Source organism: Aphelocoma coerulescens, chromosome 27 (genome assembly GCF_041296385.1).
Source record: "Aphelocoma coerulescens isolate FSJ_1873_10779 chromosome 27, UR_Acoe_1.0, whole genome shotgun sequence".
NCBI lineage: Eukaryota > Metazoa > Chordata > Aves > Passeriformes > Corvidae > Aphelocoma > Aphelocoma coerulescens.
Window position 1 is genome coordinate 2,013,322 of NC_091040.1, and position 26,440 is coordinate 2,039,761.

General features: G+C 59.7%; 2 protein-coding genes and 1 non-coding gene across 3 annotated transcripts; 2 read left to right on the forward strand and 1 right to left on the reverse strand.

The window, feature by feature from the left end:
- Positions 1-769: 769 nt before the first annotated feature.
- Positions 770-18,044, reverse strand: PCGF2 (polycomb group ring finger 2). Its single transcript, XM_068996704.1, has 10 exons — positions 17,990-18,044; positions 15,131-15,270; positions 14,768-14,864; positions 10,359-10,414; positions 9,892-9,942; positions 7,103-7,253; positions 6,223-6,271; positions 4,953-5,051; positions 3,441-3,521; positions 770-3,102 (listed from the first exon to the last, which is right to left on the reverse strand). The coding sequence occupies exons 2-10, from the start codon at positions 15,240-15,242 to the stop codon at positions 2,782-2,784; spliced, it is 1,017 nt and encodes a 338-aa protein (XP_068852805.1). The 5' UTR covers positions 15,243-15,270; positions 17,990-18,044; the 3' UTR covers positions 770-2,781.
- A 2,503-nt stretch (positions 18,045-20,547) lies between these two features.
- Positions 20,548-20,621, forward strand: TRNAN-GUU (transfer RNA asparagine (anticodon GUU)). The gene has a single exon. It is a non-coding gene; the product is annotated as a tRNA-Asn (tRNA).
- A 2,005-nt stretch (positions 20,622-22,626) lies between these two features.
- PSMB3 (proteasome 20S subunit beta 3) lies at positions 22,627-26,068 on the forward strand. The gene is made up of 6 exons (XM_068996701.1): positions 22,627-22,740; positions 22,996-23,180; positions 23,652-23,759; positions 24,076-24,253; positions 24,481-24,575; positions 25,962-26,068. The coding sequence occupies exons 1-6, from the start codon at positions 22,738-22,740 to the stop codon at positions 26,008-26,010; spliced, it is 618 nt and encodes a 205-aa protein (XP_068852802.1). The 5' UTR covers positions 22,627-22,737; the 3' UTR covers positions 26,011-26,068.
- Positions 26,069-26,440: the final 372 nt, after the last annotated feature.

Sequence of the window (26,440 nt, forward strand, 5' to 3'; positions counted from 1 at the left end):
GGCCGGGCAGTGCCCCCAGGGGCCGGGAAGAGCCCCCCGGGGCCGGGCAGTGCCCCCAGGGGCCGGGAAGAGCCCCCCGGGGCCGGGCAGTGCCCCCCGGGACCGGGAAGAGCCCCCCGGGGCCGGGAAGAGCCCCCCGGGGCCGGGCAGTGCCCCCCGGGGCCGGGCAGTGACCCCAGGGGCCGGGCAGTGTCCCCAGGGGCCGGGAAGAGCCCCCCGGGCCGGGAAGAGCCCCCCGGGGCCGGGCAGTGCCCCCCAGGCCGGGCAGAGCCCCCCGAACCCCAGGCTATTTAAAGGGAGAAAATGTGACACAAACGGAGCCCGCAACAGCCCCGGGGCTCCCGAGCCAGCCCCAGCCCGGGGGTGGGGACAGGGGTGGGGACAGGGGTGGCCCCGTGGGACCCCCGGGGGCTGTGCTGTGGCCGGCTGGGGGTGCGGCACTCCCAAAAAAACGATTCCCAAATAAAAACCACAACGCCGACCCCGCGCGTGTCCTGCCCTGCGGAGCCGGGAGATGTCCCTGCCCTTCCCGTGCCATTCCCGTGCCCTTCCTGTGCCATTCCCGCACCATTCCCGTGCCATTCCTGCACCATTTCCGTGCCATTCCGGTGCCATTCCTGTGCCATTCCCGCACCATTCCCGCGCCATTCCCGCACCGTTCCTGCACCATTCCCGCGCCGTTCCCGTGCCATTCCCGTGCCCTTCCTGTGCCCTTCCCGTGCCATTCCCCCACCATTCCCGTGCCACTCCCGTGCCCTTCCCGTGCCACTCCCGTGCCCTTCCCGTGCCATTCCCGCACCATTCCCGTGCCATTCCCGCACCATTCCCGTGCCATTCCCGCACCATTCCTGTGCCATTCCCGCGCCATTCCCTTTGGTTCTCCCGTGCCATTCCCGCACCATTCCCACACCATTCCCGCACCATTCCCGTGCCCTTCCCATGCCATTCCCGCACCATTCCTGCACCATTCCGGCGCCATACCCGCACCATTCCCGTGCCATTCCTGTGCCCTTCCCGTGCCCTTTTTTGCCCCATTCCCGCACCATTCCCACACTATTCCCTTTGGTCGCAGCAGGCACTTCCTAATTTTGTTTCCTTCCTCCGTCCCTTTCCCCAGCGAGAGCAGGAGAGGAAAAATCCCCGGGATCCGCCTCTCCTGGGGCTCGTGCGCTTTCCAAAATTCCACGTAGGAATTCTGTCCCTTTCCCTCGGGAAACACCGGCACCTTCCCACGCTCGCCCCTCGCCGGAGCCTCCTGGCTAAAGGCACTGAAATCGGATTTTTTTCCCCGGCATTTTCTTTTATTAAAAACCCCAAAGTGAGGGCGGGAGGAGAGGCTGGGAAGGGCGGCGAGGGGGGAGACACCGAAAAGAAACGCTCGGGAACGTGGGAAGCTCCATGGATTTCACACATCCCAACCATTTGGGTGCCCCCCAATTTCCCTGGAGCTGTCAGGGAAGAGGAATATTCCGGGGGAGTGGCGAGGGATTTGTGCTGCCACCACCAAGCTGAAGCAGAAATGGTTAAACTGGAGGAAAACACCCCAAAAAATGAACTTACGGTGCAGAAGGGCAGAGTCTGGGCGAGGCTTTGTCTGAAAGTGCGGCCAGAACCCGCAGGGAAAGCAAAGAAATTCCCCCAAAATACGCCCGGGATGGGATCCAGGAGCACCTGGAGCTGATGGTGTGTGAAACCCTCAAATGAACCCAAAAAAAAAAACCCTAAAAAGTGAAAATAAAAACCAGCAGCAGAGCAGGGCAAGGCTGAGGGGGAATTTTGGGGGGTTTTGGGTTCTGTGCTTGGCCCTTACCTGTGCTCGGCCCTTACCTGTGCGGCCACGGCCCCGGGCGGAGAGGGAGGAGGAGGAGGAGGAGGAGAGGGAAAAACCTCGGAGAAAACCGGGAATGTGGGAATGTGGCAGCTCCGGGGCCGCGGCGGGGGGGGGGGAACATGCAGCTTCCACAAACCAAACCCAAACCTCCAAACCAACCCCAAAAACCCCAAAACTCAAACATTTAAAAATATCCAGCGCCATTTCTGTGTCTTCTTTGCGTTTTAAATTAGAAAATAAGTCCGTAGAACTCTTCTCTCTCTCTCTCTCCCTATGTACAGATAGATATTTATAGAGGTCTGCAGGGAACATCTCCAGAGAAATCCCAGCCCGGGGAGCGGCTTTAGGAATTCCTGGAGCGGCTTTAGGAATTCCTGGAGGGGTTTTAGGAATCCCCGCAGCGGTTTTAGGAATCCCTCGAGGGGTTTTGGGAGTCCTTGGAGGGATTTTGGCAATCCCTAGAGGGTTTCAGGAATCCCTGGAGGGTCTTTTAGGAGTCTCTGGAGCGGTTTTAGGACTCCCTGGAGCGGTTTTAGGACTCCCTGGAGAGTTTTTTGCAGTTCCTGGAGGGTTTTTAGAAGTCCCTGGAGAGTTTTCAGGAGTCCCTGGAGGGATTTTAGCAGTCTCTTGAGGATTTCCAGGAACCCCTGGAGAGTTTTTAGGAACCACTGGAGGGGTTTCAGGAGTCCCTGGAGGGATTTTATCGGTCTCTCTCGACGATTTTCAGGAACCCCTGGAGGGATTTCAGGAGTGCCCGGAGGGATTCTAGCGGTCCCTGGAGGGTTTTTTTTAGGAACCACTGGAGGGGTTTCAGGAGTCCCTGGAGGGATTTTAGCGGTCTCTCTCGACGATTTTCAGGAACCCCTGGAGGGATTTCAGGAGTGCCCGGAGGGATTCTAGCGGTCCCTGGAGGGTTTTTTTTTTTTTTTTTTAGGAATCCCCGGAGGGTTTTAGGTCAGGGCCGAGCCGGCGCTGCCGTTCAGAGTCGCTTTGCGGCCCCGGCCGGGTGGCAGCGGGTGACAGTTCGAGGCCGAGCCGTTGAGCGCGGGGCCGGGCGAGCCGTGCCCGGGGGCGGCGGGGCTGGGCAGGGCCGGGCTGGGCACGGCGGCGGCGGCGGCGGGCACGGCCAGCCCGGGGCTCTGCGCTTTGTCGCTGCCGGACTCGCACTCGGACGCGCCGCTCGTGTTGGTGCCCTCGGAGGGCACCGCCGGGCACAGCTTGAGGCGCTTGCAGGCGGGCTGGACGCGGTACTTGAGTGCCAAGGGACCGCTCTGGGGACACAGGGCACGGCTGGCACCGCGCGGCGACACCGCGGGGGCACCCGAAAATCCCACGCGGAGCAAAGGCCGCCCCCCTCCCCTTGGCAGGAAAATCCTCCCGGGAAACCCAAAATTCCCACCCGGAGCAAAACGCCCCTGGCAGGAAAATCCCGCCGGGATTTCTTGTCTGAAAGGCTCCCCCAGGACAGATTTTCCCAGTTTCAGATTTTCCCATTTTTTTTCCCCCCAGGACAGATATTCCCGATTTTCCCAGGTTTTTTTTTCCCCCAGGACAGATACTCCCGGTTTTTCCCAGGACAGATATTCCCGGTTTTCTCCATTTCCCTCACCCTCCTCCAGGGGTAGATGTAGGCGATGTCCATCAGGGTGTAATATTCCTTCAGGGGCTCGTCCTCGTACAGCACCTCCACCTGGAGCAGGGAAAGGAGGGGTCCGGCCATGGGAAAAGGGTGGAGACAGAGCCAGGAAAAGGATGGAGACTGATCCAGGGAAAGGATGGAGACTGATCCAGGGAAAGGATGGATCCTGCTCCAGGGAAAGGATGGAGACAGAGCCAGGGAAAGGATGGAGACTGATCATGGGAAAGGATGGGTTCTATCACAGGGAAAGGATGGAAACTGATCCAGGGAAAGGATGGATAGTGCCGCGGGGAAAAGAATGCATCCAGACCCAGGGAGAGGGTGGATTCTGCTCCAGGGAAAGGGTGGAGACTGACCCAGGGAAAGGATGGAGACTGATCCAGGGAAAGGATGGATAATGCCACGGGAAAAGAATGGATCCAGACCCAGGGAAAGGGTGGATCCAGACCCAGGGAAAGGATGGAGACAGAGCCAGGGAAAGGGTGGATCCTGCTCCAGGGAAAGGGTGGATCCAGACCCAGGGAAAGGATGGAGACAGAGCCAGGGAAAGGACGGAGACTGATCCAGGGAAAGGATGGGTTCTATCACAGGGAAAGGATGGAGACAGAGCCAGGGAAAGGATGGATAATGCCGCGGGAAAAGAATGGATCCAGACCCAGGGAAAGGATGGATCCTGCTCCAGGGAAAGGGTGGAGACTGACCCAGGGAAAGGATGGATAATGCCACGGGAAAAGAATGGATCCAGACCCAGGGAAAGGATGGAGACTGACCCAGGGAAAGGATGGATAATGCCACGGGAAAAGAATGGATCCAGACCCAGGGAAAGGATGGATCCAGACCCAGGGAAAGGATGGATCCAGACCCAGGGAAAGGATGGAGACAGAGCCAGGGAAAGGGTGGATCCTGCTCCAGGGAAAGGGTGGATCCAGACCCAGGGAAAGGACGGAGACTGATCCAGGGAAAGGACGGGATCTATCACAGGGAAAGGATGGAGACAGAGCCAGGGAAAGGATGGAGACAGATCCAGGGAAAGGAGGGATCCTGACATGGGAAAAGGATGGAGACCGCCCCAGGGAAGAGATGGATACTGCATCGGGAAAACGATGGATCCTGGAGGAGAGGAAGGAGGGATCCCGCCATGGGAAAAGGGTGGAGACAGAGCCAGGGAAAGGATGGATACTGATCCAGAGAAATGATGGATCCTGCCACAGGAAAAAGATGGATCCCACCACGGCAAAAGGAAGAATCCTGCCCCAGGGAACGGACGGCAGAGCAGGGATATTCGGGAGAGGCAGGGCAGGGATATTCGGGAGAGGCAGGGCAGGGATATTCGGGAACAGCAGAGCACGGCGGGGATGCAACACGGGACGGGCAAAACGGCCCCTGCGAGCTGAGCAGAGCACGGCAAACGCGGGCAGTGACAGCACCGGGCACCCCAAGGTGCCCCCTGAGCATTCCCGGGCATTCCCGGGCATCCCTGACCTTGTACTTGCTGGGCACATCCATCTTGTTGCGCAGGAACTTGGCCAGGTGCATCACGGTCATGGCCGCGGGGCAGCGCAGGAACCGCAGCCCGGGGCTCTGGGGGGGCAGAGACCGGGCTGGGGCAGCTCCCACCGCGAGCGGGGTTTGGGGTGTCCCGGGTTTGGGGTGTTCCGGGTTTGGGGTGTCCCGGCGTTTGGGGTGTCCCAGGTTTGGGGTGTTCCGGTTTTGGAGTGTTCCGGGTTTGGGGTGTCCCGGGTTTGGGGTGTCCCGGGTTTGGGGTGTTCCGGGTTTGGGGTGTCCCGGGTTTGGGGTGTCCCAGGTTTGGGGTGTTCCGGTTTTGGGGTGTTCCGGGTTTGGGGTGTGCCGGGTTTGGGGTGTTCCGGGTTTGGGGTGTCCCAGGTTTGGGGTGTTCCGGTTTTGGGGTGTTCCGGGTTTGGGGTGTCCCAGGTTTGGGGTGTTCCGGGTTTGGGGTGTTCCGGGTTTGGAGTGTCCTGGGTTTGGGGTGTCCCGGGTTTGGGGTGTTCCGGGTTTGGGGTGTTCCGGGTTTGGGGTGTCCCAGGTTTGGGGTGTTCCGGGTTTGGGGTGTCCACCCCTGCCCCCCCTGCCCCCCGAGGCAGCTCCGACCTCCCTGAATAGCGTTTGGGATGTCCCGGGTTTGGGGTGCCCCCCCGTGCCCCCCAGAACCCCCCGAGGCAGCTCCGACCACCCTGAATGGCGTTTGGGATGTCCCAGGTTTGGGGTGTCCCCCTGTGCCCCCCAGAACCCCCCGAGGCAGTTCTCACCTCCCCGAGTGGGGTTTGGGGTGTCCCGGGTTTGGGGTGTCCCCCTGTGCCCCCCACGTCACCCGAGGCAGCTCAGACCTCCCTGAGTGGTGTTTGGGGTGTCCCCCTGTCCCCTCCATGCCCCAGCAGCCCCCGAGGCAGCTCCCACCCTGAGCGTGGTTTGGGGAGTCCTGGGGTTTGGGGTGTCCCGGGTTTGGGGTGTCCCGGGGTTTGGGGTGTCCCCCTGTGCCCCCCACGCCCCCCGAGGCAGCTCCCACCCCACTGAGCAGGAATTTGGGGTGTCCCCCTGTGCCCTCCACACCCCAGGACCCCCCTGAGGCAGATCCCTCCTCCCCGAGCAGGGTTTGGGGTGTCCCGGGGTTTGGGATGTCCCGGGATTTGGGGTGTCCCCTTGTCCCCCCGATGCCCCAGGATCCCCCGTGGCAGCTGGGCACCGAGGGCTCCGTGCCACCACGGTGCCACCACGGTGCCACCACCGCCCTCACCTTGTCCCTGTCCAGGTCCCCGTTCTCCACAGGGCCTTTCTGGTCCTCCCTGAGGGCAGAACACAGGACAGGGAATGTGGGGACGGAAAAGGTGGAAAAGGGGAAAAAAGCCCCGCTAGGGCCGTCCCTGGAGGGGCTGCAGAGGGGGGACACCCAGGGCTGCACCCCTGGCACATCCATGGGCATTCCCAGGGCTCTGCAGCCGCCGGATCCCTCTGGAATGCTGCTCCAGGTGCCAGGGACATCCCTGAGGACACCACCAGCAGCAGGGACTCAGGGATCACACTGGGATCGGGGATCACACTGGGATCCGGGATCAGGGATCACTCTGCTGGGATGGATTGGGGATCACACTGGGATCAGGGATCACAGGGCTGGGATCAGGGATCAGGGATCACTCTGCTGGGATGGATCAGGGATCACACTGGGATCAGGAATCACACTGGGATGGATCAGGGATCACACTGGGATCAGGAATCACACTGGGATGGATTGGGGATCACACTGGGATCAGGGATTACTCTGCTGGGATGGGTCAGGGATCACACTGGGATCAGGGATCGCACTGCTGGGATGGATCAGGGATCACACTGGGATCAGGGATCGCACTGCTGGGATGGATCAGGGATCACCCTGGGATCAGGGAGCACAGGGCCGGGATTCAGGATGGGACCAGGGGTTTGGGTGCTCCTCCGTCCCCTCCAGCACCCCTGGCTCTCAGCTGCCGCTGCCTCGCAGGGAAGGTGGGATCAGGTGACACCTTTAAGGTCCCCTCCAACCCACACCATTCCAGCATTCCAGGAGCTCAGAGTGGGAAAAGAGCAGGAATTCCTTCCCGAGCCCAGAACCGGGAGAGGCTCGGGGCACCCCGGAGCGGTACCTGGAGCCCGGGTGGAACTCGATGGACAGGCTGACGATCCCCTCGTCCGGCAGCGGCCCCTGCTCCTGCTCCTGCTCCTGCTCCTGCTCCTGCTCCTGCTCCTGCTCCTGCTCCAACACCTCCCCGCGCTCCTCCCCGGAGCCGTTCGGAACTGCGGGAAAGAGGGACAGGATGGGCCGGGGTGGGACAGCCAGGGAGGGGACCTGGGGTGTGACACTGGGACATGGTGACACGGACACTGGGACACTGGGACAGTGACAATGACCCTGTGACACTGGGACAGTGACAGTGTGACACTGACACTGGGACACTGGGACATGGTGACATTGACACTGGGACATTGACACTGGGACACTGGGACAGTGACAATGACCCTGTGACACTGGGACATGGTGACATTGACACTGGGACACTGACACTGGGACACTGGGACAGTGACAATGACCCTGTGACACTGGGACATGGTGACATTGACACTGGGACACTGACACTGGGACACTGGGACAGTGACAATGACCCTGTGACACTGACACTGGGACACTGAACCTGGGACACTGACACTGGGACACTGGGACTGTGACAATGACACTGTGATACTGGGACATTGTGACACTGGGACATCAGGACAGTGACACTGTGACATGGTGACACTGGGACACTGACCCTGTGAGACTGACCCTGTGACACTGACACTGTGACACTGGGACAGTGACACTGTGACACGGTGACACTGGGACACTGACACTGGGACACTGACACTGGGACACTGGGACAGTGACAATGACACTGTGACACTGGGACATTGTGACACTGGGACATTGTGACACTGGGACACTGACACTGTGACAGACACCTTGACAGTGACACTGTGACAGTGACACTGACACTGGGACACTGAGACAGTGACACTGTGACACTGGCACTGTGATACTGGGACAGACACTGTGACAATGACATTGTGACACTGTGACAGTGACACTGTGACAGGGTGACACGGTGACACTGGGACACTGGGACACTGACCCTGTGACACTGTGACACGGTGACATTGACACTGGGACACCAGAACATTGGGACATTGGGACATTGTGATTCTGGCACTGTGACATTGACACAGTGACATTATGATACTGTGACATGGTGACACTGTGACACTGACATTGACATGGTGACACTGTGACACTGACACGGTGACACTGACACCGACACTGTGACACTGACACTGTGACATTGTGACACTGTGACACTGACACTGACACTGACAGTAACACTGTGACATTGTGACACTGACCCTATGACACTGACCCTGTGACACTGACACTGTGACACTGACACTGACAATGACATTGTGACAGTGACCCTGTGACAATGACCCTGTGACAATGACAATGACATTGTGACACTGACACTGTGATATTGTGACCCTGTGACACTGACACTGAAATTGTGACACTGACACTGACAGTAACACTGTGACATTGTGACACTGACACTGTGACACTGACAGTGACATTGTGACACTGACACTGTGATATTGTGACACTGACCCTGTGACACTGACCCTGTGACACTGACCCCGTGACACTGACACTGAAATTGTGACACTGACCCTGTGACACTGACAGTGACCCTGTGACACTGACCCTGTGACACTGACCCTGTGACACTGACACTGTGATATTGTGACCCTGTGACACTGACACTGACACTGTGACACTGACTCTGTGACCCTGACACTGTGACACTGACACTGACAGTAACACTGTGACATTGTGACACTGACTCTGTGACACTGACCCTGTGACACTGACAGTGACATTGTGACCCTGTGACACTGACACTGTGACACTGACCCTGTGACACTGACAATGACCCTGTGACACTGACTCTGTGACACTGACACTGTGATATTGTGACCCTGTGACACTGACAGTGACATTGTGACACTGACTCTGTGACACTGACTCTGTGACACTGACGACCCTGTGACACTGATGACCCTGTGACACTGACAGTGACATTGTGACACTGACACTGTGACATTGTGACACTGTGACACTGACCCTGTGACACTGACAGTGACATTGTGACACTGACTCTGTGACACTGACACTGACAGTGACACTGTGGCACTGTGACACTGACCCTGTGACACTGACAGTGACCCTGTGACACTGACTCTGTGACATTGGGACACTGACTCTGTGACACTGACACTGACTGTAACACTGTGACATTGTGACACTGACTCTGTGACACTGACACTGACAGTGACCCTGTGATACTGTGACACTGTGACACTCACCCTGTGACACTGACAGTGACTCTGTGACACTGTGACACTGACACTGTGATATTGTGACCCTGTGACACTGACAGTGACTCTGTGACACTGACACTGTGACACTGACACTGTGACATTGTGACACTGACTCTGTGACACTGACACTGACAGTGACCCTGTGACCCTGTGACACTGTGACACTCACCCTGTGACACTGACAGTGACTCTGTGACACTGACTCTGTGACACTGACACTGACAGTGACACTGACCATGTGACACTGACCCTGTGACACTGACACTGTGATATTGTGACCCTGTGACACTGACAGTGACATTAGGACACTGACCCTGTGACACTGACACTCACCCTGTGACACTGACAGTGACATTGGGACACTCACTCTGTGACACTGACTCTGTGACACTGACCCTGTGACACTGACACTCACCCTGTGACACTGACAGTGACACTGTGACACTGACAGTGACACTGTGACACTCACCCTCGGCCACCGGGTAGGTGGCGTAGAAGTCGCGCCGTCTCTTCATCTCATCTGCGGGGACAGCGACAGGGACGTGAGGGGGGACAGTGCCACAGCCGGGGGAGGTGACAGCACAGGGGGACACCCCAAAGGGGGGACGGGGGACACCCCGGAATGCCCAGGGAATTCCCGTGGGAGCTCCAGCAGGAGCAGTTCCATAAATCCCGGAGCGGCGGCCAATCCTGAGGTTTTTTGGTGGCTCAGCTCTTCCCACACCTCAAATCCCGCACTTTTTCCCCGTCCCGAGGAGCTCAGGGAGCAAATCCACGGCTCCTGCTCCCGGTTTTTCCCAAATCGCGGGATGGGCCCCGTGTCCGTGTGTCCTCCTGTCCCGTGGGAATGGGAAATCCAGGGAAAAGGTTTCGGGGGGTGGGAGTGAGTTAAAAACACCCCAAAACTCCCGAATTCTCCCCATCCATCAGCTGCACCTTTGAAAAGCCCCGGGACCAGCTTGTACACGATGTCCTGGAGGGTTTTGTCCGACCTGGAGCGGGGAAAAAGAGGAAAAGAGGGAGAAATCAGCGGGATTTGGGAGCGGTTTGTTCCCTGCACCGCGGAACCCTGCTTCCCCCATCTCCCTTCTGGAAAATCCCCATCCCAAAGCCCCAGTTCCTCATCCCAAAGCTTCAAATCCCCAGTTCCCCATCCCAAAGCCCCAGTTCCCCATCCCAAAGCCCCAAATCCCCATCCCAAATCCCCCGAAGCCCAAATCCTAAATTCCTGATCCCAAATCTCCAGTTCCCCATCCCAAATCCCCAAATCCCAAATTCCCTGTCCCAAAATTCCAAATCCCCAGTTCTCCATCCCAAAACTTCAAATCCGCAATTCCCAATTCCAAATCCCCAGTTCCCCATCCCAAATCCCCTATTGCCCACCCCAAATCCCCAATTCCCCAATTCCCTGTCCCCAAATTCCACATCCCCAGTTCTCCATCCCAAACCCTCAAATCCTCAATTCCCAAAACCCCGAATCCCCACTTCCCCATCCCAAAACCCCAAATCCCCAATTCCCCATCCCAAATCCCCCAACCCCCAAATCCTCAGTTCCCAAACCCCCGAATCCCCAGTTCCCCATCCCAAAACCCCGAATCCCCAATTCCCGGACCCAAATCCCAAATTCCCATCACAAACCCCCAATTCCCCATCCCAAATCCCCCAGACCCCAAATCCTCAATCCCCCATCCCAAATCCCCCAGACCCCAAATCCCCAATCCCCATCCCAAATCCCCCAGACCCCAAATCCTCAATTCCCCATCCCACACAGTGACTCCACACCCCACAAAGGGTTAACCCCGCAAAAAGGAACTAAACCATCCCAAAAATCCTTGTAAATTGTTGGGAACGGTGGCAGCGGGATTTGGGGCCAGGATCCCTTCCAGCAGCCAAACCAATTCCCAAATAAACCACCCCGGGAATTTCAACAAAACCCAAATCCCGGATCAGCAAAATCTCCGCAGGTTTTAATTCGAATCCCGGTTTATTTTTGGGATGAAAATGTGGGGTTTTGATTCCTTCTGTGGGAATCAGGGCAGGCTCTTGGATGGGAATTGGATTCCCTAAAATGTGAATATCCCGAAGCGGGATTAAGGAATCAGGGAAGCTCCAGCGCCATCCACAGCCTGGGTTTTTCCAGGGAATCCGGAATTTCACATCCCCAACCCAAAGCAGGAGCAAAGGGGCCTGGTGAAAATCCAATTAAAGCTGGAATTTTTTCCATTTGATATGGAAAAGGAAAGCAAATGTCAGAATCCCGGGTTATTTTTGGGCCAGGTGAGCATTTCATCCTGAATTCCTCGGGCTCGGGAGGCCCTGCTGGGATTTTATTTATAACAAATATTTTTATATCTATTTATATCTATTTATATCTATTTATATTTATATATTTATCTATATTTTTAATTCCATTTATTTATATTTATATTTATATTTATATTTATATTTATATTTATATTTATATTTATATTCATATCCATATACATATCCATATCCATATCCATGTTCATATTCATAATCATAATATATATGTTTTTATATATAATATATATTTATATATTTATCTATTTTATATATTTAATATTTGTTTATGTTTATATTTTTATATATAATATATTTCTATATTTACATATGTTTTCATGTATTTTTATGCTTTTATGTTTTATATATTTATATTTATATAATGTATTTATATATTTTATATATAAAATACAAGTAAATATAGAAAAAGTATTTTTATTTTTATGTATTTATTTATATTTATATATTTATTTATATATGTATCTATTTTTATATATTTATATTTATATTTATATTTATATTATTTTTATTTTTTATATGTATATGTATATGTATATGTATATGTATATGTATATGTATATGTATATGTATATGTATATGTATATGTATATGTATATTTATATATTTTTCTATTTAGATTTTTGATCTATTTATATCTTTTACATCTTTTGTGCGTTCTATATATTTATTTACATACATCCATATCTATCTAAAAATATTTATAACAAATTCGCCTCATAATTCATAACGAACGGAGGGAATTCCCTGCTGAATTCCCAGCCCTGTCTGGTGCCACTGGGGGACACTGGGGGACACTGGGGGACATTGGGGGACATTGGGGGACACTGGGGGACACTGGGGGGACACTGGGGGACACTGGGGGACATTGGGGGACATTGGGGGGGACACTGGGGGACATTGGGGGACATTGGGGGACACTGGGGGACACTGGGGGACATTGGGGGACATTGGGGGGACACTGGGGGACACTGGGGGACATTGGGGGACATTGGGGGGACCCTGGGGGACATTGGGGGACACTGGGGGGGACATTGGGGGGACATTGGGGGACACTGGGGGACATTGGGGGACACTGGGGGGGACATTGGGGGGGACATTGGGGGACACTGGGGACACTGGGGGACATTGGGGGACATTGGGGGGACACTGGGGGACACTAGGGGGGATACTGGGAGATACTGGGGGACGCACTCGGTGCCACACCCGGGGGTTTTGGAAGCATTTGCGAAGCAAAGGCGCAGGGATTTTCCACCTGGCTCGGGGCACGCTCACCTGCGCCACATCCCCCATCTTTTTCCCAGTTTTTCCCAGTTTTTCCCAGTTTTTCCCAGTTTTTCCCAGCTTTTCCCTCATTTTCCCCCACGTTGGGACCACCCGGAGGTGCCACCACCCCTTCCCAGAGTTTGGGTTCAGCGGCTCAGCCGCGCCGGCGGCTCCGGCCCCGCAGGAGATCCCCGAGGAGCCGTGGGAGCCGGAGTGTAAATATTTCATAGTGCGCCAGAAGAAATGGGGAAAAAAGGGGAAAAAAAGGCGGAAAAAGTGTTACTACAGAAACGGATCGACAAGGAAAAGGATAAAAATAAAGCCCGGGATGGAAAAACGCCGGGCACGGATCACAGCCGGCCGTGGTTTCCATGGCAACCGCCGGCAGAGCCAATTCCACAGCTGGGAATGGATTTTCCCGGAGGAAAATGGAGCTGGAACCATGCACGGGCAGCGTGGCACCCGTGGGCAGCTGGCAGTGCCACCCCGAGGGATGGAGGGATGGATGGATGGATGGATGGATGGATGGATGGATGGATGGATGGATGGAGGGATGGATGGAGGGATGGAGGGATGGATGGATGGATGGAGGGATGGATGGAGGGATGGAGGGATGGATGGAGGGATGGATGGATGGAGGGAGGGATGGATGGATGGAGGGATGGAGGGATGGATGGATGGAGGGATGGATGGATGGAGGGAGGGAGGGATGGATGGATGGATGGATGGATGGAGGGAGGGAGGGATGGATGGATGGATGGATGGAGGGAGGGAGGGATGGATGGATGGATGGATGGATGGATGGATGGATGGATGGATGGATGGATGGATGGATGGAGGGATGGATGGATGGATGGATCCATGGATGGATGTGTGGATGGAGGGATGGATGGATGGATGGATGGATGGATGGATGGATGGATGGATGGATCCATGGATCCATGGATCCATGGATGGATGGAGTCCAGGACATGCAGGGATGGACACAGGGCACCTGTCCCAGCCTCTTCCTGCTGCCACAGAGATGTCCCCAAGTGCTGTTCCCCCCATGGTGGCATTTCCCACCGTCCCTACTGCCTTCCCACCCGGCGAGCTCCTCAAATCCCCTCTGCTGCAGGATTTTGTGTCGGGAACAGAGGTCCCATGCTGGTAATGCAGGACTGGGACACCGGTGGGACTGGGATGGAGCTGCCACAGGGATGGGGACACCACTGGGACCGGGATGGAGCTGCCATAGGGATGGGGACACCACTGGGACTGGGATGGAGCTGCCATAGGGATGGGGACACCACTGGGACTGGGATGTTGCAGGAATGGGGACACTGGTGGGACCAGGACGGAGCTGCCATAGGGATGGGGACACCACTGGGACCGGGATGGAGCTGCCACAGGGATGGGGACACCACAGGGACTGGGATGGAGCTGCCATAGGGATGGGGACACCACTGGGACTGGGGTGGAGCTGCCATAGGGATGGGGACACCACTGGGACTGGGATGGAGCTGCCATAGGGATGGGGACATCACTGGGACCGGGATGGAGCTGCCATAGGGATGGGGACACCACAGGGACTGGGATGGAGCTGCCACAGGGATGGGGACACCACTGGGACTGGGATGGAGCTGCTCCCGGGCTGACAGCGGAGCCCCAGCGTCTCCCTGCTCCGGGTGCTTGGGGCTGTCCCCCAGAGCAGGGACAGGGCGTGAGGGGACCCCCGAGCCCCCCGAGCCCCCCGAGCCCCCCGAGCCCCCCGGGCTCACCTGATGCTGAGCAGGGGCCGGGTTTTGTGCACCTGCACGTCGCACATGGGGCAGTACTTGTTGGTCTCCAGGTAGCGGACGATGCAGGTTTTGCAGACTGTGGGCACACAGGGACCCTCTGTGAGCGGGGGGACGAGGGGACAGAGCCTCTGCACCAGCCTGGACCCCGGGGACCCCCACACCGGCTTGGGGACCCCCCACAACGGGTTGGGGATGGGATCCCTGCCCAGCGCAGCCCCATCCATCCCCCCCCAGCTCCACGGGGCAGCACCGCCCGGCACAGGGTGATGGGCACTGCGGGAGGGGTCAGTGTGGGGTTTTGGGGCACCCCTGGGGACCCTTGGGGACACGCAGGACACTCACAGGAGTGCAGACACTCCACGATGGTGGTGGCGTCGATGAAGTAGCCGCCGCACAGGGCGCACATCAGGTGGGGGTTCAGCTCCGTGATCTTTATCCGGGTGGTCCTGTGCATCTTGGAGCAGCCCCAGGGCGGATCCTTCCTGTGGGAAAAGCCCCGGGACCCCCTTAAAGATGCACGGATGGGGCCTGAAGGAGCCGCTTTAGGGGACAGGGTGGGGACTGTCACCTGTCACCCACGGGGGCACCCTCAGCCCTGCGCCCTGCCAGCCCTGGGGGTGCCCATACAGCACCCACCCCCCATCCCGTGCCACCTCCAGAAGCCACCCAGCCCCCTCTGCGTCACCTCGGGGGTCCCCAACTGGGTCCCCAACACGCTGGGACACCTCTGGGTGGGGACAAATCCCCCCTGTCAGGAAATCCCCACCTGTGGCTGCGCACACACACACACACACACAGAAAGAAGTGTATTTTGGGTTGGTTCCATGGAAAAGGCATCTCCAGCCAAAATTCCATACTTTTCTTTTCTACAGAAAATCCCAAGCCTGGTGCTGGCCACCTCCCCCCGGCCAGGAACACCCAGCAAGGCCAGGTGGGCACGGCAGGAGCGGGGTGAGGATTCGGGGAATCGCCTCCTTCCCGCTCCGGCGCTTCCACGTTTCCAGTGGGAGCCGGAGCCTGAAATCGCTGCAGTTTTATTGTTTCCATGGCAACCCCGATACTTGGCGAGCAGCCGGGATATTGTCACAGCCACCCGAGGCCAGGGGACAGGGAACCTTGGCATCGTGGAAATGAGCGTGGGCACGGTGGCAGGACCGGGGCAGCGGCGGTGGCACCGCACGGAGCCACGGGGACACACTGGGACACACTGGGACACACTGGGACACACACAGGGATGGGACAGCACCGGCACTGGGATGCTGCAGGGATGGGACGCTGTTGGGACTGGGATCAAAGTGCCACAGGGATGGGACATCACTGGGACTAGGATGGAGATGCCCCAGGGATGGGAGAACCGCGGGGGCCAGGATGAAGATGCTGCAGGGACACCATGGGGACTGGGACGGAGGTGCCACAGGGATGGGGACACGACTGGGACGGGGATGGAGGAGCTGCAGGGACGGGGACACCATCGGGAATGGGATGCGGCAGGGATGGGGACAGCACCGGGATGGGCACCTCGGGGACACCCCTGTGCTGGAGGGGCAGCAGCCAAGGCTCTCCTTGCTGAGGGGGGCCAGGGGCACCGGGGGAGGGGGCTTGGGAACCCCAGAACCCCCTCCCAGCCCAGCTCTCGCCCCTGGGCACCCCCGGGTGGTGCCCCCAAACCCTCCCCAGCCCCCAGTGATGGGGGGCCACTGCCAGCCCCCTCCCCACGGCTGGGGGGGCCGCGGTGCCCTGTGCCCGTCCCCTCTCCCCCGCACGGGACCGGGAGTTCCACCGGGCACCGGGGCCGCGGGACCCGCGGCTGCGTTTTGGGGGGGATTGCGCTGCTTTCGGTGCTCGCAGCCGCCAATGGCGGCCCCGGGGCTCGGCGGGAGGGGGGAGCCCGAGCCACCGGCGCAAACCGGTTCTAATAAACCGATAAACCGGGCGATAACAGCCGCGATCTCCTGTGCCGGGGGTGGGAGGAACAAAGCCCCGGAGCCCCCGGAGCCCCCGGAGCCCCCGGAGCCCCGGCCCCGCCGCAGCCCCCGGTGCCGCCCCGTCCCGCCCGCGGCTCCCGCACCCCCGGCCCCGACTTTGGGGCTCTTTTGTCTCCGTGGGCGGTGGCCCGGCACGGTGCCCCCCCTCTCCCTGAACCCCCCGGCCCGGGCACGGGTGGGGAAGGACGTTTCAAAGTCACCGCTAACTCGGCCCCCTCCCCGCGGGACCCCCGGCGGCCGCTGCGACGGCGAGCGCGGGCTCGGGAAACGACCCGGGATGGCTCCCCCGGCACGGCCCGGGCCCCGCACGGCGCTCAGGGGCCCCGGAGCGCCGGGAACACGAGGGAACAGCCCCGGAGCGCGGCCCCGCCACTCCCGGCAGCGCCCGCCGGGACCCCCCCGCCGCTCCCGGGGTGCGGGACGCGGCACCGGAGCTGCGGAGGGAGCCCCGCTGGACACGCGTGACCACAAAGCGTGTGGGGACAAGGACACGCACACACAGCCCCGGCCCCGGCGGCGGGACGGGTCCGCGGGGCGTGACAGCCGGCGGGCACGGGGGGGGACAGGGGCACGGGGGGCACGGACACCACGGGAGGGACCGGGCACGGGGGGGCGGACACGGGGTGGCCACGGGCACACGGGGGACACTGACCCACGGGGGGGACACTGACCCACGGGGGGGACACTGACCCACGGGGAGCAGGGACAACACGGGATGGGCGCGGACACACGGAGGGCACGGACGCGGACTGGCCACGGACACGCGTGACCCCGCGCTGTGCCCGGGGGGGGGGGGGGGCGGCCCGGCTGTGGCCCCGCCGGCGGCTCCCGCGATGGGGCCGGGGGTGGGGCAGCCCCGGTGGCCCCGGGGCGTCCCCTTTGTACTCGGGGCCGGCTGTCAGCGCGGCCCGGCCCCTCCGCCCGCCCCGGGGGGGTCCCGCCGCGCCCCCCCCATCCCCCCCCACCACGGCCCCGCAGCGGCCCCGCCGCGCGGGCCGCGGGGAGAGGGCGGTGCGGGGCCCCCCCGGCGCTGTCAGGGCTCCGCAGCCGCTCCCCGGGGGCCGCCGCGGGGGGGTCCCGGTGCGGGCGGGCGGGCGCGGGGCACAAAGCGGGGGCGGCGGCGGCCATCGGCCATCTTTGGGCCGGCGGGGCGCGGGGGGGGCCCGCGGCGGGGCCCGAGGCGGGGGGGGGGGGGACACCGGGGCCGCGTCCCTACCTGGTGGCGGCGGCAGCGGCGGCCCCGCGGCCGCCCCTCCGCTCCCGCCGCTCGGCGCGGCTCGGCTCGGCTCGGCTCAGGCGGCGCTGCGGCCGCGGCCCTTTTTTTATTTTTTTATTTTTTTCCTTCTCTCTCTCGCTCTCTTTTTTTTTTTTTTTTTCTCCCTCTTTTTTTTTTTTTTTCCCCTCCTTTCTCCTCCTTATTTTTTTTTTTAATTTTTTTCCCTCTTTTTTATTTTTTTAAATTTTTTTTTTTTATTATTTTTTTCCCACCTCCAGCCGCCGCCAGGCCCCGCCCGCCTCACGTGACCTCATTCCTTTGGGGGGCTGCGGAGGAGGGGAGCGAGGGGCCGAGATTGGGGGGGGGACCCCCGACCCCCGTTCTGCCACCCCCCCCCGACCCCCCAACCCCGGTGTTCACGGAGACCCCCGCGTCATGCTCGAGGGTGGAAATGAGAGCGCCCCAAAAACCCGCTGGAATGGCCCCAAAATGCGGTGCCCGGTGGAACGGGGCCCCGTGTTCCCCCTCGGGACCCCCCTCCCCCCCATCCGGGGACAGATTTGGCCCCAAATTGGGACCCGGGAGGCGACGCGGGACAGGCGGGACCTTCCTCGGGATCCTCGGTGCTCGGCAGGAGCGGAGGGGGGAAGGAAAGGGAAGAGGGAGAAAAAGGAAGGAAAAAAAAAATAGAGGGAATTTAAAGGGGGGAAAACGGGAAATTGGAAGGGGGGGGTGAGAAAAAAGAGTAGGAAAAAAATAGGGAGAAATGAGAGAAAGAAAAGGAAAATGGTAAATGAGAGGGGGGGAAAGGGAGGGGAAAAAGGGAAGAAAAATAGAGGGAAATTCGAGAAAAGGAGAAATGGGGAAGGAGGGGGGGAAAGGAAGGGGGGGGGAAAAAAAGAAGGAAAATTGAGAGAAATTAGAGAAAGGGGAAAATGGACAAGAAGGGGGGCGGGGAGAAGGGGAGAAAACCCAAGGGAAATAGAAGGAAATTAGGGAAAGAAAGGGAAACCAGGAAAATCAGGGGGGGAAAGGAAGAAAAAAAAAAAAGGAAGGTAAGGAAAAATGGAGGGAAATTAGAGAAAGGGAAAGCTGGAAAATGATGGGGGGAAGGAAGGGAAGGAAAACAGGGAAAACAGAGGGAAAAAATAAAACGGAAAAGGAAGAAAAAAGAACGGGAGAAAAGGGAAGAGAAAAGGGGGAGGGAAATGCAGGAAGGAGGAAAAGAGAAAAGGCAGGAAAAGGGAAGGAGGGGGGGGGAAAGAAAGGAAAATCTGGGAAAGAAATGAAAGAGGGGAAAGGGGCGGGAGGAGGAGCGGGAGGCGCTGAGCGAACCGCGGCGCTCCCGGGGCTACCGGCGGCTCCCGGCGCACGCAGCCGCTCCCGGCGGCCGCTCCCCGCCCCGCCCGGTGCCGGGGCTCCGCATCCCGGGCCCGTCCCGGTGGCCCCGTGCCCGGGAGGTTCCCGGTGGGCGCTGTCGTTGCCGCTGTCTCGGTTCCCGGTTGCTCGGTTGCTCCGGCGCCCGTGTCCCGGTGCTGGTTCCAGTGGGTCCGGTGCTGGTGTCCGGTGTCCCCGTGCTTGGGGCCGGTGTCCGCTGTCCTGTTCCCGATGTCCGTCTCGGTGTCCCGTTCCCGATATCCCGGTGCCAGTGTCCCATTCTCGGTGTCCCGTTCCCGGTGCCTCTCCCCGTATCCCGTTCCCGGTGTCCTGATTCCTGGTTTCCCATTCCCGGTGTCCCTTTTCCGGTGTCCCGTTCCCGGTGTCCCGTTCCCGGTGTCCCGGTGTCCCATTCCCGGTGTCCCATTCGCGGTGTCCCGTTCCCATTCCCGGTGTCCCGTTCCCATTCCCGGTATCCCGTTCCCGGTGTCTCGCTCCCGGTGTCCCACTCCCATTCCCGGTGTCCCATTCCCGGGTTCCCATTCCCGGTGTCCCGTTCCCATTCCCATTCCCGGTGTCCCGTTCCCGGTGTCCCACTCCCATTCCCGGTGTCCCATTCCCGGGTTCCCATTCCCGGTGTCCCGTTCCCGGTGTCCCGTTCCCACTCCCATTCCCGGTGTCCCGTTCCCGGTGTCCCGTTCCCACTCCCATTCCTGGTGTCCCGTTCCCGGTGTCCCATTCCTATTCCAATTCCCGATGTCCCGTTCCCGGTGTCCCGTTCCCATTCCCGGTGTCCCATTCCCGGGTTCCCATTCCCGTTCCCTGTGTCCCGTTCCCGGTGTCCCATTCCCGGTATCCCGTTCCCATTCCCGGTATCCCATTCCCGTTCCCGGCATCCCGTTCCCGGCGTCCCGTTCCCGTTCCCGGTACCCCGTTCCCATTCCCGGTGTCCCAGTCCCATTCCCGTTCCCGGGTTCCCATTCCCGGGTTCCCATTCCCGGTATCCCGTTCCCGTTATCCCGTTCCCGTTCCCGGTGTCCCGTTCCCATTCCCGGTGTCCCGTTCCCATTCCCGGGTTCCCGTTCCCGGGTTCCCGTTCCCGGTGTCCCGTTCCCATTCCCGGTGTCCCGTTCCCGGTCCTCCGGGCCGAGTGCGGCGGGCGCGGCGGCGCTCCCAGCGCGGTCTCTGTGGCGCAATCGGTTAGCGCGTTCGGCTGTTAACCGAAAGGTTGGTGGTTCGAGCCCACCCAGGGACGGAGCCGTTCTTTTGCCTCCGCTGCTCCATTTTTCCCTCTCTCTTTTCCCAGCGCCAGCCCGGGCTGGACAGAGCCGCGCAGGGAGAAAATTCCAGGGCCAGGATCTGCTCCCGGTGCTCCCCGTGGGCTCACGGCTCCTCCTGAGGCGGAAAAGCCGCTCCCGCGGTGCCCAAACCATCCGTGCCCAGCCCGTGCCCCCCTCCGTGGCCCCACAACCACAAGGACACTTTGGGACGTTCAAACCGGGCTTGAAATCCTGTTTCCATCCCAATCCCGTGTCCGGGATTCAGCTGAGGGGGGTCCAAAGCCCGCCAGGCTGAGCTTCCCCTCTCTTCAAGCTCCCGTCACATCCTGCTCGCCCTGATCTGGTTCCCATCCCAGAAATAAGGAAGTTCCTGCTTTCATCCAGGCCATGAGGCCGTGCTGGGGTTGATCCCGGTTATTCCCACCCGCCTGTGCCCGGGCTGTTCCCACCAGGCAGGACGCGGCTCCGACTCCCCCCAGGAGCGTTTAATGATGGAAAACACCTCAAAAATCCGCTTTAAAAAGTACGCTTTAAAAAAACGACACTTTAAAACCGCAGCAGGCACGGGCTGGGCTCTGCTCCCAGCACCCGAGCCCGGGATGTGCTCCTGGGATGGGTGAACACCCCCGGCACGGCACCCTCGGAGCCGGGGCTGCTCTGCGGTGCCTCCGGAGCGTTCCCAAGCGCACGGATCCCGTTCCCTTGGGCAGAACTTCCCTCTCCCCAAGGAAATGCTCCATCCCGCCTGCTCCAGGAGGGAGCTGCCACCCGGGACAGGGAATCCTGGCAGAGCAAATTCCCCCTTGGAATAAAGGATCCGCCGGCAGCCAGGCCCTGTTGCCGGTGCTGGGACGTGCTGGGACCCCACAGAGGGACCGAGAGTGACCCCAGTGGGACAGCGCTTCCCAAAGAGGTTTTTGGGAGAATCCCCGTCGGGATCTGCTGTTCCCGGCCCCCCACAGGGCGAGGTCGGGGCTTCGTCCCGAAGGCGCAAAAAGCGGAGGGAGGGAGGGAGGGAGGGGGGTGCGAGGTCCGGCTGCTCTCCGGACCCATCCAGCTGTGCACCCCATGGAAACAGCTGTGCACCCCATGGAAACAGCTGTGCTGTGCATCCCTGGGCACGTCCAGATGTGCACCCCATGGAAACAGCTGCGCACCCCATGGAAACAGCTGTGCTGTGCATCCCTGGGCACGTCCAGATGCGCCGTATCCAGCTGTGCCCCCCACGGAAACAGCTGTGCTGTGCATCCCTGGGCACATCCAGCTGCGCCGTATCCAGCTGTGCCCCCACTGATCCAGCTGTGCCCCCACAGATCCAGCTCTGCGCCCACTGATCCAGCTGTGCCGTATCCAGCTGCGCCGTATCCAGCTGTGCCCCCACTGATCCAGCTGTGCCCCCAGTGACCCAGCTGTGCCCCCACAGATCCAGCTGTGCCCCCACTGATCCAGCTGTGCCCTGATCCATCTGTTCCCCTTTATCCAGCTGCTCCCCCGCTCTGGCTGTGCCCCCCCATTGATCCATTGGCGCCCCACTGCTCCAGCTGTGCCCCCACTTATCCAGCCCTGTCCCGACGCAGCTGTGCCCCCCCAGCTCCAGCTCTGCCGCCCATTTTTCCAGCTGTTCCCATTTTTCCAGCTGTTCCCACTTTTCCAGCTGTGCCCCCCCCAGCCCTGCCCCCCCCGCACTCCCGGCATGCCTCGCGCGCCCACTGTGACTCGTCACTTTTCGGCCCCGCCCACCCGGCCCGGTCTCAGCCAATCAGCTGCGCGCACCCCCGCGGCTCCCGCCAGTCACCGGCTGCGCTCCGGCGCTCGGCAGCGGCTGCCAATAGGAAGCGGGTGGGGGCGGGACTACCGGTGCGACAGCCAATGAGAGGCGGTAAATGAAGGAGCGGCAGCGGCGGCGGCCAATGGGAAGCGGAGGGGGGCGGGACCGGCGGCGGCGCGGCGGGGCCGGAGCGGGGCCGGAGCGGGGCCGGGGCAGAGAGCGGGCCGGGAGCGAGCGGGGCCGGAGCGGGGCCCGTGTGGGGACAGAGCGGGGACACAGCGGGGACAGAGCGGGGACTGAGGGGTGACCGGACAGCCGCAGCCATGGTGAGACCCGCGGCGGCGCCGGGGCAGCTGCCGGGCCCGCGGTGCCCGGGGCAGGCGGGTGGGCGGGAGGCCGCTCCCTCAGGGCCTCCCGGCGGGGACCGGCGGTGGGGCCGCCGGAGGAACGGGAAACCAAAGCAGCGGGGAAATGAAATCCAAAGGCGGTGCGGACGCGGGGAGGGCTCTCCCGGGCGGGCCCGGCGGTACCGGGGGTACCCTGGAGGCTCCTCCGGTGCCCGCTGAGCTTCTGCCGTGCAGTCGATTATGTCCTACAACGGCGGGGCCGTCATGGCCATGAAGGGCAAGGACTGCGTGGCCATCGCCGCCGACCGGCGCTTCGGGATCCAGGCGCAGATGGTGACCACGGACTTCCAGAAGATTTTCCCGATGGGAGAGAGGCTCTACATCGGCCTGGCCGGGCTGGCCACGGACGTGCAGACGGTGTAAGCGAGGCCTTCGTGCAGCTCGTGCTGAGCGAATGTCTGTGTTTATTCGTGGGGAGGGGAGAATGTTTGTCATTAATACGAAATTAAACGGTGCCGGTAGTCCTGGTCTTAGTTCTCCTCGTGGGAGAGCTCTTAGAAGAAACCTTTGTGGGATTTAAGATCAGAGCACTGCTGAAATTCGAGTTTGGCTGCTGAAATTCGACTTTCACTGCTAAAATTTGACTTTCAATGCTAAAATTTGACTTCCACTGCTAAAATTTGACTTTCACTGCTAAAATTCAGCTTTCACTGCTAAAATTCGACTTTCACTGCTAAAATTTGACTTTCACTGCTAAAATTCGACTTTCACTGCTACAGTTGAACCTCAACTCCAAAAGAAGCTGCATCTGCACCCCGTCCTTGCCCCAGGCGCTGGTGAAGAGGAAAAAGAACCTGCCCTGCTTTAATCCCAGCTCTCATCTTTTGCAGTGCCCAGAGGCTGAAGTTCAGGCTGAATCTCTACGAGCTGAAGGAGGGGAGGCAGATCAAACCCCAGACCTTCATGAGCATGGTGTCCAACCTGCTCTACGAGAGAAGGTAGCGGCCAGAGCCGTTCCTGTGCGGTGCTAGGGAAGGCTGAGGCTGCTGGAGCTGCGCTGGGGAGGGTTGGGTTGGCAATCAAGGACAGGTTCTTCACCAGAAGGGTGGTGGATGAGAGCACCGGTGCGGAACGGGCACAACCCCAAAGCTGCCGGAGCTCCGGCAGCGTTTGGACAACGCTCAGGGATTTTGGGGTGGGATTTTTTGGGATTGCCCTATGCAGGGCCTGGGGTGGGACGGGGTGATCCTGTGTGGTTCCTCCCAAGCTGTTCCCTGGCCTCGGGGCTGCCCTGAGCCGTGCTGCTGTCGCCAGGTTTGGGCCCTACTACACGGAGCCGGTGATCGCGGGGCTGGACCCGCTCACGCACGAGCCCTTCATCTGCTCGCTGGACCTCATCGGCTGCCCCATGGTCACCGACGACTTCGTGGTCAGTGGCACCTGCTCCGAGCAGATGTATGGCATGTGTGAGTCCCTCTGGGAGCCTGACATGGTGAGTGGGTGCTGGGATCAGCTGGGATCAGCTGGGGTCTGTGGATTCGTGGGTTCTCCCTCCTGTGTTCGCTGGAGGCTCTGGTTCGTTCCTGGAGGAGCTCAGGGTGTGACTTAAACAGCCCGAGGGGAAAAGCTTGCAGGGTTTTGGGGGGTTTGGACAAAATCCAGGGAGTCAGGGTGGAGTTTGTAGCCCAGCTGAGCCCTTCTGTTCCCTCTGTGCCTCAGGAGCCCGAGCACCTCTTCGAGACCATCTCGCAGGCCATGCTCAACGCCGTGGACAGAGATGCCATCTCTGGGATGGGCGTGGTGGTGCACGTCATGTGAGTGCTGCTCCTTCCCTGGGAGAATTCAGTGAGCTGGGCACTCAGTTCCCTCCTTCCCAGGAGAATTCAGCGAGCTGGGCACTCAGTTCCCTCCTTCCCTGGGGGAATTCAGCGAGCTGGGCACTCAGTTCCCTCCTTCCCTGGGGGAATTCAGCGAGCTGGACACTCAGTTCCCTCCTTCCCCGGAGAATTCAGCGAGCTGGGCACTCAGTTCCCTCCTTCCCTGGGGGAATTCAGCGAGCTGGGCACTCAGTTCCCTCCTTCCAGGGAGAATTCAGTGAGCTGGGCACTCAGTTCCCTCCTTCCTGGGGGAATTCAGTGAGCTGGGCACTCAGTTCCCTCCTTCCTGGGTGAATTCAGCGAGCTGGGCACTCAGTTCCCTCTTTCCCTGGGGGAATTCAGCAGGGTGGGCACTCAGTTCCCTCTTTCCCTGGGGGAATTCAGCAGGGTGGGCACTCAGTTCCCTCCTTCCTGGGGGAATTCAGTGAGCTGGGCACTCAGTTCCCTCCTTCCCGGGGAGAATTCAGTGAGCTGGGCACTCAGTTCCCTCCTTCCCATGGAGAATTCAGCGAGCTGGGCACTCAGTTCCCTCCTTCCCCGGAGAATTCAGTGAGCTGGGCACTCAGTTCCCTTTTTCCCTGGGTGAATTCAGCGAGCTGGGCACTCAGTTCCCTCCTTCCTGGGGAGAATTCAGTGAGCTGGGCACTCAGTTCCCTCCTTCCTGGGAGAATTCAGCGAGCTGGGCACTCAGTTCCCTCCTTCCCAGGAGAATTCAGTGAGCTGGGCACTCAGTTCCCTCCTTCCTGGGGAGAATTCAGCGAGCTGGGCACTCAGTTCTCTCCTTCCCAGGAGAATTCAGCGAGCTGGGCACTCAGTTCCCTCCTTCCTGGGGAATTCAGTGAGCTGGGCACTCAGTTCCCTCCTTCCAGGGAGAATTCATTGAGCTGGGCACTCAGTTCCCTGCAGGGATCCGTTTCCAGGCTCTCCCTGAATCCTGCCCCTCCCACCGGTGTCCTTAGCCAGGCTCTGTGCGCTCCCAGTGTTGGATTTCGCTGTTGCAGCTCGCTGCCAGCACAGCAGGAATGACTCCCCTGTGCTGCGCAGGGACTGCCTGGCTGCATTCCCGTGGGAAGGAGGGTGCTCTGCCCCACGAGGATGCAGCGTTAACTCCCAGCTCTGTCACCAGGCTGGCTTTGGAAGGGCCCATTTTGCTCCCCGACCCTGGCAGCTCCCCTTGGGGATGGGTTTTACTGAGTTGTCACACCCACCTGAGCTCCAGCTGACCCTGCCCAGGCACCTGTGACTTCCCAAGGGAGGGACAAGCTGTAGGCAGGGATTAAACCTGGATTTATCAATAAATAATCTCCTCTTTTCCCCCTCCAGAGAGAAAGACAAGATCACCACGAGGACCCTGAAGGCTCGCATGGATTAGCCCAGCACAGCTGCTCTGTGCCACTCGGGACTTTTTAAAATAAAAACTCTCCACTGAACTTCCCTTTTGCTGGCTCTGAGCACAAGGGCTGAGTTCTCATCCCCAAAGCCATCAGGAGGAGGTTTTAGGTGGCAGCAGAGCTTCCTTTCCCCTCTGAGCCAGCTGCAGCAATTCCCTGGATGTGAGGAGCTGGACAGGGGCAGCTTTTCCTGCCAGATCTGATTTGTTCTGACAGCCAGGACTTGGTAAAATCGGTTCTTACTTAATTCCAGACACGCTTAAAGAGGCTTCTCCAGTTGTGGTTCGTGGAATCGTGGAAAGGTTTGGGTGGGAAGGGACCTCAGAGCCCATCCAGGGCCACCCCTGCCAGGGGCAGGGACACCTCCCACTGTGCCAGGGTGCTCCAACCTGGCCTTGGACACCTCCAAGG